Raw genomic sequence first — 11638 nt, 5'->3', positions numbered from 1 at the left:
CAGATGATTTTGGAGGACTTTGTCATTCAGTAATTCTACTTACCTTTTAAATGTCAGATTCAGCAAGTTTTCATTAAGTGTTATTCTAGTAACTTTTCACAAGCCTGTGAGATAAGTGGTATTATTATCCCAACTGAAAATGAGAACATGGAAGCCAAGAGAAGATAAGCTTGCCCCAGATTGTATAGCACCCAATGGCAGGGCTGAGATTTGAGCCAGGTCTGGCTGTTTCTAGGACCTATGTCTCTTCTGCTCGTCACATTGTCTCCTATGGCATACTGTGACTTCCTTCAGAGAGATAAATGGGCTTGCCCAAGGTCACACAACTAAGCAAAGGGCAGAGAAAGGACTAAAACCCAGGTTTTCTGACTCCAGGGCCAGTGTTTGGTCTACAAATCACAGTGGCCTCTAACAATGAAGGCTAACAGCATGCTAAGTGCTGGACAGATTAATGGCCCGCCTCTTGCCTACAGCCTCCAACAATCTAAAGTCAATAGACAACATACCAGCAGTGTAACGAACGGCCATGTGGCACAGAGGTCAGCAGTCCTCTGCAGGAGCCAATTTGAAATGCCTAGAGGGGTCCAAGAGGGTTTGAGGTGGACTTCCTGACAGAGGATGCTTTCAGGAGCTATTTGAAGGTGTTATGACAAGTGACATGCTGCCTCTTTCCAAGCAAATAATGGGTATGGTTGGAGATCTCTCCATTTACCCCACTCCATCTCCAGAGCAGAGTGTGTACATTGGGGTGCAGGAAGACAATGTTAGAACTTCTATTCCCATTGCCTGTTTATCACTTTTTAAAAACAATTTTGTTTATTTACTTGACAGAGAGAGAGAGAGAGAGAGAGAACACAAGCAGGGGTAGTGGGAGAGGGAGAAGCAGACTCCCCACTGAGCAGGGAACTAGATGTGGGGCTTGATCCCAGGATCTCGGGATCATGACCTGAGCTGAAGGCAGATGCTTAACCAACTGAGCTACCCAGGCACCCCTACTTTATCACTTTTAAATTTCTATTTTCTTTCTTTTTTAAAAGTTTATTTACTCATGAGAGACACACAGAGAGAGGCAGAGATGTAGGCAGAGGGAGAAGCAGGCTCTATGCAGGGAGCCCGATATGGGACTTGATCCTGGGACCGTGGGATCATGCCCTGAGCCAAAGGCAGATGCTCAACCACTGAGCCAGCCAGGTGTCCCTAAATTTCTATTTTCTGTATATGCTTTATGATGGAAAATGGACATACTAAAATTCAGAGTACATGATTAGAATTTACAAATTTCTCATCTATAATTTATTTTTTTTTTAATTTTTTTTTAAATTTATTTATGATAGTCACAGAGAGAGAAAGAGAGGCAGAGACACAGGCGGAGGGAGAAGCAGGCTCCATGCACCGGGAGCCTGATGTGGGATTCGATCCCGGGTCTCCAGGATCGCGCCCTGGGCCAAAGGCAGGCGCCAAACCGCTGCGCCACCCAGGGATCCCTCATCTATAATTTATAAATCATTTTCTGGTTTAGGATATATGATAAATGTCCACAATTATTATGTTAGTATGCAGTACATTAATATAATTTGTAAACCAGCAATATATATGTACTTAAGTACATATGCATAAAGTAAATATATAAATAAATATATTAAAATTATAAATATATGATATTTGGGGATATACTCAAACACTTTTCTAAACAGGGGTTTGGGAAAATAGGCACCACACCTCACCATCATCCACCAGGAAGCAATATTCTGAGGCTTGCTTAGATTTTGGCAGAGCAAGAAACCCTATCTTCTTTGGCATTTCGTAGCCACAGATGTCTGTTGGTCCATTTGGCTTGGTTTAAGTGCCTACCTGGCATGCAGAGACTCTGGCAGACAGAGCCCCTGGCCCTGTAGGGTTGATGAGCACAAGATCCGGTAATAGGGGATCAATAATATCAATTTTGGTGCATCCACACAAGGGAATTTTTTCTTGTGATTAATTTTTTTAAATTTAAATTTTACTTAAGAGAGATAAGTGGTATTATTATCCCAACTGAAAATGAGAACATGGAAGCCAATTCATGTTTTAAAATGTAGGAGAAGCCAATTCATGTTTTAAAATGTAGGAGAAAAATGTCATGATGTGGAGAGATGGTTTTGTAATTGTAAAGAAAAGTAGTTTGCAGTTACATTGGAAAGATTGGTATTTTTATTAAAAGAACCCCCCCCCATCATGTGTATATATATGCATGGAAAAAGACTAGGAAGAAATAGCCCAATATACTCATGGTGGTGTGTAATTGCAGGCATTTTTATTTTCTTCTATGTAGCTTTGTTTTCCGAAAGTTCTATAAGAAGTCTATTTTTTTTTATTTTGAGAGAGAGAGAGAGAGAGAGAGAGACAGAGATTGAGAGCACATACAGGTGGGGGTAGGGTGCGGGTAGGGTCCTTGGAAGAGGGAGAGAATGAATCTTAAACAGGCTCCACACTCAGCATGGAGTCTGAGGCGGGGCTCAATCTTACAACCTTGAGATCATGACCTGAGCTGAAATCAAGAGTCAGACACTTAACCAACTGAGCCACCCAGGCGCCCCTCTATAAGAAGTTTATATTGCTTTTATAATCAGGAAGAACACTCTAAAAGAAAGTAAATAGAACACCTGCACTTGAGAGAGCTGTAAGCATCTTCTCAGTGCACAGTGCAGACCTACAGAAAGAAAAATGAGCCCTACTTATTTCTGTTTCCTGTAAGAGGATGCTAAAGGACCTTATCACATCAGTGTGTGGTGAGGGCAGCAAGGTAGAAGTTTCTGTCAGGGCTCAGAACCAGGAAGAACTGCACTGGTTTGCTTTTGTCTCGTGGACACTGTGACTCATGTCACTCAATAATCAGCAAATGCTTTTGCCTGTGACTCTCCTGTGATTTTCTTAGACTTTTTTGTTTTGAAGTGATTTTATATTTATGTGAAAGTTGAAAAAAATAGTACAAAGATTTCCCATATACCCTTCACCTAGTCTTCTCTGATGTTAACTGACTTAACCATAATACAGTGATCAAAACTGGGAAATTAACTTTGTTACTATAATCCTGAATAAAGGTCTTAGTTCAGGCTGCTATAACTAAGTGCCACAGACTGGGTGGCTTATAAACAACAGAAATTTATTTCTCACAGTACTGGTGGTTGGAAGTCTGAGAAATGGGTGACCGCATGGTTGGATGAGCACCTTTTTCTGGGTTGCAGACAGCCATCAATCACATTGCAGAAAGAGGGAGAGAAAGCTCTCTGGGATCCCCTTTATAATAGCACTCATTCCATTCATGAAGGTTCCACCCTCAAGACCTAATCACCTCCCAAAGTCCCTACCTCCTAATGTCATCACATTAAGGGTCAGATTTCAGCATGTGAATTTGTGGGGGCGGAGGGGTCACATTCAATCCATTGTACTAAACACCACAGTTTATTCACATTTCCCTAGTCCTTCTTTTTCTTTTCTTTTTAAAAAAGATTTTATTTATTCATGAGAGAAAGAGAGAGAGGCAGAGACATAGGCAGAGGCAGAAGCAGGCTCCATGCAGGACTCCAGGATCACACCCTGAGCAGAAGGCAAAGGCTTAACAGCTGAGCCACCCAGGCATTCCGTCCCTGACCTTTTAATAACAAAATCTCCCCTTGCACATTTAAAAAAATATTTTTATTTATTTATTTTTTAAAAGATTTTTTTTATTCATGAGCGACAGAGAGAGAGAGAGAGAGAGAGAGAGAGGCAGAGACATAGGCAGAGGAAGAAGCAGGATCCACGCAGGGAGCCCAATGTGGGACTCGATCCTGGGATCACGCCCTGGGTCAAAGGCAGGTGCCAAACCGCTGAGCTACCCAGGGATTCCCTCCCCTTGCACATTTTTATCATAAAGTTTTACAGTCTGAAGTATAAATAGTTGCAGAGGTGTTATTTTCAATCTATTGTAAACATCAGCATTTAAAATAACCTGTTTCTTCATTCTTTTTCTTTTTTAAAAAAAGATCATTTATGTACTTATTTATTTGAGAGAGAGAGAGCAGAGCCAGTGAGAACACAGGTAGGGGGAGAAGGGCAGAGGGAGAGGGAGATGGAGGCTCTCTGCTGAGTAGGAAGCTCAAGGAGGGACTCAATCCCAGGACCCTGGGATCATGACCTGAGCTGAAGGCAGACGCTTAACCAACTGAGCACACCAGGCACCCCTCTTTCTTCATTTTTAAAAAATGTATTAATGGATGGGGCACCTGGGTGGCTCAGTTGGTTAAGTGTTGACTCTTGGTTTCCGCTCAGGTCTTGATCTCATCATGGCTCTGAACTCAGCCTCAGGTCTGCTTGAAAGATTCAAAGATTCTCTCCCTCTGCCTCTCCCCCTGCTTGCTTGCACTCACTTGCTCTCTCTCTCAAATAAACAAACAACTCTTGAAAAATAAATAAATAAATAAATTAATTAATTAATTAATTAATGGTATCTAAATACCAAAGTGATTTTACCCACCATAATTTTATTTGAAAACATATAAATGAGATTTAAAAAAAAACATTTAACACTGTACTCCTTCAATCTGTATTTCTAGTTCACTTCCCCCAGGCAATTTTATCTTAAGGTAGTACATCTTTATACATGAAAGTCTAATGTTGGGATGCCTGGGTGGCTCAGTGATTGTGAGTCTGCCTTTGGCTCAGGGCGTGATCTCGGGATCCGGGATCGAGTCCCGCCTCGGGCTCCTTGCATGGGGCCTGCTTCTCCCTCTCCCTGTGTCTCTGCCTCTCTCTCTCTCTCTCTCTCTCTCTCTCTGTGTGTCTCTCTTGAATAAATAAATAAAATGTTTTTTTAAAAAAGAAAGAAAATCTAATGCTCCCCCATCAGACTTTTCTGTAACAAAAATATACTCATAAATTGAATTAACTTTTACTTCCTGTATCCACAAAACACTATTTAAAAATATTATAATTATTGTACACAAATGACAAAAACAGAATAAATGTATTAGAAGGTTTTGAAAAGGGAGGCACCTGGGTGACTCAGTTGGTTAAGCAACTGATTCTTGGAGTTGGCTCAGGTCATGGTCTCAGGGTGGTGGGATTGAGCCCTGTGTTGGGCTCTGCACTCAGCCAGAGTCTGATTGGATATTCTTTCCCTCTGCCCCTTCCCCTGGTCGTGCTCTCCCCACACTCTCTCAAATAAATAAATCTTAAAGTTTTTGAAAATAATTATTAGCTACAAAAAGTAAATTTTTATTTACGTGCATCTCTCAATGAAATGGATGGGATTTTTTTTTTTTTTTTAGTATCCATGGATGAATATTGCTATTGCTAGAAACACAGTATTCAGCACCAATTCCATTTCTAATTTCCTTTCTTTATATATATATATAAGGACTAAGAAATCTTGTTTCTAGAAATAGGAAGACAAGAGTTGACATAATTCCATGAGTTCTTTCTCAGTTATATTCGAAAAATCAGAGTGATCTCCCCCAAAAACCTTTTTCCCATTTTTTTTATTGTGGTGTAATCCCCATGCCATAAAATGTACTCTTTTAAAGAATAAAATTCAGTGGTTTTAATGTATTCAAAAAGTGGTACAGCTATTACCACTATCCAATCCAGAATGTTTTCCTCACACCAAAAAGACATTAGCAGTCACTTCCCATTCCCCACTCCCCACACTCTACCCCTGCACCTGCCAGCTCTTGGCAACCACTAATCTTTCTGTTTGTATGGATACTGCTCTTCTGGTCATTTCATATAAGTGGAATCATATAATATGTGGCCTATTTTTGGTCTGGCATCTTTTACTTTGCTTAATGTTTTTAAAGGTTTATTCTTTTTTATGGCTGAATAAAATTACATGGTATATACGTACTACATTTTCTTTATCCATTTGTCAGTTGATGGACATTTCAGTTTCCACCTTTTTGGCTATTGTGAATAATGTTCTTTTTTTTGTGAATAATGTTCTTATGAATATTTGTATACAAATTTTTGGGTGGACATGTTTCATTTCTCTTGGGTACATATACCTAGGAGTGGAATTGTTAAGTCACAAGCTAACTGTGTTTAACCTTTTAAGGAAGTGCCTGACTGTTTTCCAAAGTGGCAGCATCATTATACATTTCTACCAGTAGTGTGCAAGCATTCCAATTTTTCCACATCCTCGTCAACACTTGTTATTATCTTTTTTATTATAGCCATTCTAGTCAATGTGAAATGGTATCTCTTTATAGTTCTGATTTGCATTTTCTTGATGGCTAATGATGCTGAACATCTTTATGTGTACTTATTGGCCAAGCCTTTTGGGATCTTTTGTCCACTTTTAATCAGGTCATTTGTCTTTTTGTTATTAAGTTTATAAGAGTTCTTTATCTATTTGAGATACAAGTAAGTCCTTTATCAGGTGTGTGACTTGCAAATATTTTTTCCCATTTTTCTTGCTGTCTTTTCATGTTCTAGATGGTATAATTTGCAGTACAACAGCTTTACATTTTTGTGTAGTCCAATTTATCTTTTCTTTCTTTTGTCACTTGTGCTTTTGGTGTCCTATTTAAGAATCCATTACTCTAATCCAAGGTCATGAGGATTTATAGCTATATTTTCTTCTAAGAGTTTTCATTTTTATAATTTTGTCTCCTGGCCTCTTGCCATTTCCATATGAGTTTTAGGATCAGCATGTCAATTTCTGCAAGAAAAGCTCACTGGGATTTTGTAAGGGATTGCATTGCATCTGTTTAATTCAAAATAATTGATTTGGGGAGTACTGCCATCATAACAATATTACATTTTCTAATCCATCAACAAAGAATGTCTTTCCATTTACTTCAATCTTCTTTTATTTTGCTCAATAATGTTTTATAATTTTCAGGTACAAACCTTGCACTTCTTTTGTTAAATTTATCCCTAATTATTTTTTTACTTTATTATAAATGGACTTTTTTTTTTACTTGTTTTCTTAATTTGATTTTCAGGTTGTCCGTGGTTTGTGTATAATAATACAATTGGTTTTAAAAGTTTTATTTTATTTTTATTTTTATTTTATTTTATTTAAAAGTTTTATTTTAAATTCTAGTATAGTTAACATACATTGTTTTGTTAGTTTCAGGTGTACACCATAGTGATTCAGCACTTCCCTACATCATCCAGTGCTCATCATGACAAGTTCACTCCTTAATCGTCATCATCTATTTAATCTAACTCCCCACCCACCTTCCCATGGTAGCCATCAGTTTGTTCTCTATAGTTAAGGGTCTGTTTCTTGGTTTCTCTCTCTCTCTCTCTCTCTCTCTCTCTCTCTCATAAACCTTGTATCCTACAGCCTTGCTGAGCATGATTACTAGCTCTAATAGGTTATTTGGGTAGATTCTTTAGAATTTTCTACATATAAGATAATATAATCTATGAATAGGGATATTTTTACTTCTTTCTTACCCAAATGGGTACCTTTTATTTCTTTCTCTTGTCTAATTGACCTAGTTAGAACCTCTGGTACAATGTTGAATAGAAGTGGTGAGAGTAGAAATCTTTGTCTTATTCCTGATCCTAGGGAAAGAGCTTTCAGTATTTTTTTTAAAAAAGATTTTATTTATATGAGAGAGAGAGAGAGAGGGCAAGAGAGAGAGAGAGAGTGCATGAGGGGAGGGAGGCGCAGAGGGAGACAGACAAGTAGACTCCTTGCTGGGTAGGGAGCCCAACAGGCAACTCCATCCCAGGATCCCAGGATCATGACCTGAGCCAAAGGCAGATGTTTAACCAATTGAGCCACTCAGGTGCCCCAAAGCTTTCAGTCTTATACCATTAAATTTTAGGTTTGCTGTGTTTTTCATAGATGCCCTTCATCAGACTGAGGAAGTAACTTTCTATTCCTAGTTTGTTGAGTGTTTTTATCATGAAAAGGTACTGGATTTTGTAAAACACTTGTCCTGCATCTATTGAGTTGAACATGTGGTTTTTATCCTTTGTTCTATTATTACTACAGCATATTACAGGGATTGATTTTCATATGTTGAACCAACCTTGCATTCCTAGGAAAAAAATCCCACTTGGTCATTGTATATAATCCTTTGTATATGTTGTTGACTTCAATTTTGGGGTACAGTTGACCCTTGAGTGACATGGGCCTGAAATTCATAGGTCTGCTAACATGTAGATCTTTTCCAATAAGCACAGTACAGTAGTGTAATGTATTTTCTCTCATTCTTCTTTCTTTCTTTCTTTCTTTCTTTCTTTCTTTCTTTCTTTCTTTCTTTCTTTCTTTCAAGAGAGAGGGTGGGGAAGGGGCAGAGGGAAGGGGGAAAGAGAATCCCAAGCAGGCTCGGTGCCCAGTGCAGAGCCTGACATGGGGCTCCATCCCATGACCCTGAGATCATGACCTGAGCTAAAACCAAGAATTGGGCACTGAACTGACTGAGCCACCCAGGCAACCCTTTCTCATGAGTTTCTTGATAACATTTTCTTTTCTGTAGCTTATGTGATTGTAAGAATATAGCATAGAATACCTATACAAAATATGTGTTAATTAAGTGTTTGTTATTGTTGAGGCTTTCAGTCAATAGTAGGCTATTAGTAGTTAAGTTTTTGGGGAATCAAAAGTTGCATATGGATTTTTGACTGCATGGGGGGATTGGTGCCCCTAACCCCTGCATTATTCAAGGGTCAACTGTATTTTGTTGAAGATTTTTTTATTATTGTGGTAAAATAAACATAACATAAAAGTCACCATTTCAACCATTTCAAAGTGTCCAACTCAGTAGCATTTAGTACATTCATACTGTTGTGCAATCATCACTGCTATGTAGTTCCAGAACATTTTCATCACCCCAGGAGGAAGCCCCATACACATTAAACACTCCACATTCTCCCCTCTTCCTAGCCCTTGGCAATTGCTAATCACTTTCTGCCTCCGTGGATTTACCTATTCTGAATTTTGTTGAGGATTTTTACATCTATGTTCATAAAGAATATTTGTCCATAGGTTTTGCCCAGGTGTGAGGTAAAAATGGCTTGGGTGAAATTCTTTCTATTTAGAGAATGGCTATTATTATTATTTTTTATATCTAAAAGGTTTTATTTAACAAACATCCATGTTGAATAAGATCATTTGGGGGAAATTGGTTGCTTGCTAATTAGTAGAAAATAACAATACATGTTTGGACAATACATCCAACAGAATGTTGTAGAGTTCAATGCAAACTTCAGCTCGATGTCCCTTGGATTATGCTCTCTCATAAATTCTGGTAGAAGTGACGCCTTTCATGATACATTCCACCACCAGTTTATCATCCACTCATTTTCTCTTTATGGTAGTTGATTTTCCGTCCCACTTCTGCACCTGTACCAGGACACCTCCATCTAAGGTTATGATGCTCTTGACTTTTCTGTCATCCGCAGTGACTTCATCAAATTCCTGGCCCAGTTTGAAGGAAATCTTGGTATTTTTAAAGGTGCTTTCTGATTTAATGGTGATCACATCCCCGTTTACACTGATGATCATGTTGGGTTTGGCCATGCCAGCCACTTTCCTGGTGGTGAAGCCCACTCCCACTTCTTTCATGTAATCATCAAAGTTTTTACTGGAGCTGTTTCCAGGTACCCACAAAAGCATCACATTTTTTTAGCTTTTAGGATTATCTTCAAGATGAGAAAAAAGCTGTTGTGGTCTCTAAGGTGTTATGAGAATGGCTATTATAAATTATTTAACAGTAAGCAGCCCATAAAGAAGGGACCTTGCCTTTCTGCCAAACAGTTATTCACAGGCCACTTTGTAGCCAATTTATTTGGCAAGGGAGGGTGATGTGCAGAGAAAAGGAGGTGAGCAATCTTTCAGCTTTGTGTCCCTTCTGTCTGGTGAGAAAGAAGGACTCTGGGAGAAGTGCTGCCCAGTGTGGCTCCAGGCAAAATGTAAACATATGTTTTCTTTGCCCTCAAATCTCTCTTCTCTGCTTTTGTGTCTAGTCCCCGAGTGGCCTCAAGTAGCCAGGTCCTGGGATTTGATCTCCATGGTCTCTGCCCCCCCAGCTGGGACCTTAGGCCCTGAGACTCCTCTCATAATTGGTTCCCTGTTGAGTGCCCCTTGCCCACAAGCCTTTCTAACTGACCAGATGGCATCCACTTGCTTGAGTCACGTGTTCTTGCTTGCTAAGGCCTCCTTAAGTTACCCTGTCCAAATCATGAGGAATGTCAAGCCCTAAGGTTGTAAAAAAAAAAAAAAAGACTTGCTAGAAGCCAGAGAAGCCAGGAAGGAGGTATTTCTGGAGAGCAGCATGTTCTTTAGGTACTTTTCAAGTAATGTACAAAGGCAAGTTCATTATTTGGTGAAGCTAGTTCAGGGGATGGGAGAATGAAAGGTATACTCCTACCCTTGGAGTGCCCCTCACAGTCCAAGTCCACCTTCCAGCTTTGTTGAAAGCCAGAAGTCTCTGGAGAGACTTTGTGATGGGGAAATTTTTTTTTTCTCCATGGAGGCTTTCTGGCTCACACTTCTCCAAACCCCAAAGACACTCCCAGGCTCAAGATGATGTCATTGGAGTGTTTTCAGATAGAGAATTTAAGACTTTCTCTGACTTCATGGGCTTTGTGTTTATAGCTGAACTCAAACTTTACAAGACTTAGGTTCATTTACCTTTAGTCAAAAATTCCCTTTATTGGCTCCATTTCTAAATACACATGGGCCTCTGAGTCTTCTTGGCCATCAGGTACCTGTTGATCAAAAGTGCCACATACTTAGGTGGGACTAATGTGGCTGACATGTCCTTTGAAGTTCAAATAGGATTGGAAATGAGTGCACTGTTGCTCACATGATGTCAACTCACATGTTTGAAATGTAGTGTGTGACATTTGACAGACTCAAGCACATGGAAAGATGGTCATTCTTCTTATAGAACCAAAAACTCCACTCAAGAATAAGGGAATGGCTTCCCATCAGGGTCTGTTTCTTTGATGAAGAATGCTATTTCTGGGGCACCTGGGTAGCTCAGTAGGTTGAGTGTCCACCTGTTGATTTTGGCTCAGGTCATGATCTCAGAGTCCTGAGATCGAGCCTGATGTGGGGCTCCATGCTCAGTGGAGAGTCTGCTTGAGGATTCTCTCCCTTTCCCTCTACTCCTCCCCTACTCATGCATTCTCTTTCTCTCTCAAATAAATAAATAAATAAATAAATAAATAAATAAATAAATATTTTTAAGAAGAGTGCTATATCTAACCCTTAGGCAAGTAGTGGGATATTTGAATAGTTTCAGAATTTTGGTAGGTAGGCCTACCCTCCACCCTTGCCCTTACTGTGAGGGGCAGTCCCTACTGAAGCTCTAAGCTTTTTTCTTACACCTACATGGCTGATAAAAGCAATTTGTCATATATATGCAATGTACTTCTCCCTGAAGAATATTCCAGATTGTTCAGGGTTGGCCACTTGTATGGCCAAACCAGAGAAGGCAAATCCCCTGTAAGTTCCCACTTCTCCTATCTTCACTCATAGTAGGCACTCTTTTCCATCGAGTTGGGTTGAGACCACAGAATTCTCAATTCAGCATTCCCAGCAATCTAGACCAGTTGCCTGGGGTTGATATACAAATTAATAATAACAACAACAACAACAACTAACATTTTACTGAGAATTGATGGGTCATGCACTGGCTAAGTGCAGTATGTG

The 11638-nt window shown here is 39.5% G+C and overlaps 1 protein-coding gene across 1 annotated transcript; it reads right to left on the bottom strand.

Moving 5' to 3' along the window:
• Positions 1-9085: 9085 nt before the first annotated feature.
• LOC112907836 (fatty acid-binding protein, adipocyte-like) lies at positions 9086-9544 on the bottom strand. Its single transcript, XM_025983155.2, has one exon. The coding sequence runs from the start codon at positions 9542-9544 to the stop codon at positions 9278-9280; it is 267 nt and encodes an 88-aa protein (XP_025838940.1). The 3' UTR covers positions 9086-9277.
• Positions 9545-11638: the final 2094 nt, after the last annotated feature.

The sequence above is a fragment of the Vulpes vulpes genome, chromosome X, assembly GCF_048418805.1.
Source record: "Vulpes vulpes isolate BD-2025 chromosome X, VulVul3, whole genome shotgun sequence".
Taxonomy (NCBI): Eukaryota; Metazoa; Chordata; class Mammalia; order Carnivora; family Canidae; genus Vulpes; species Vulpes vulpes.
This window is presented reverse-complemented; position numbering and strand designations above follow the sequence as displayed.

Excerpts from the sequence above, each read along its gene's own strand:
- LOC112907836 (XM_025983155.2), bottom strand. The coding sequence starts at position 9,544 with ATGAAAGAAGTGGGAGTGGGCTTCACCACCAGGAAAGTGGCTGGCATG.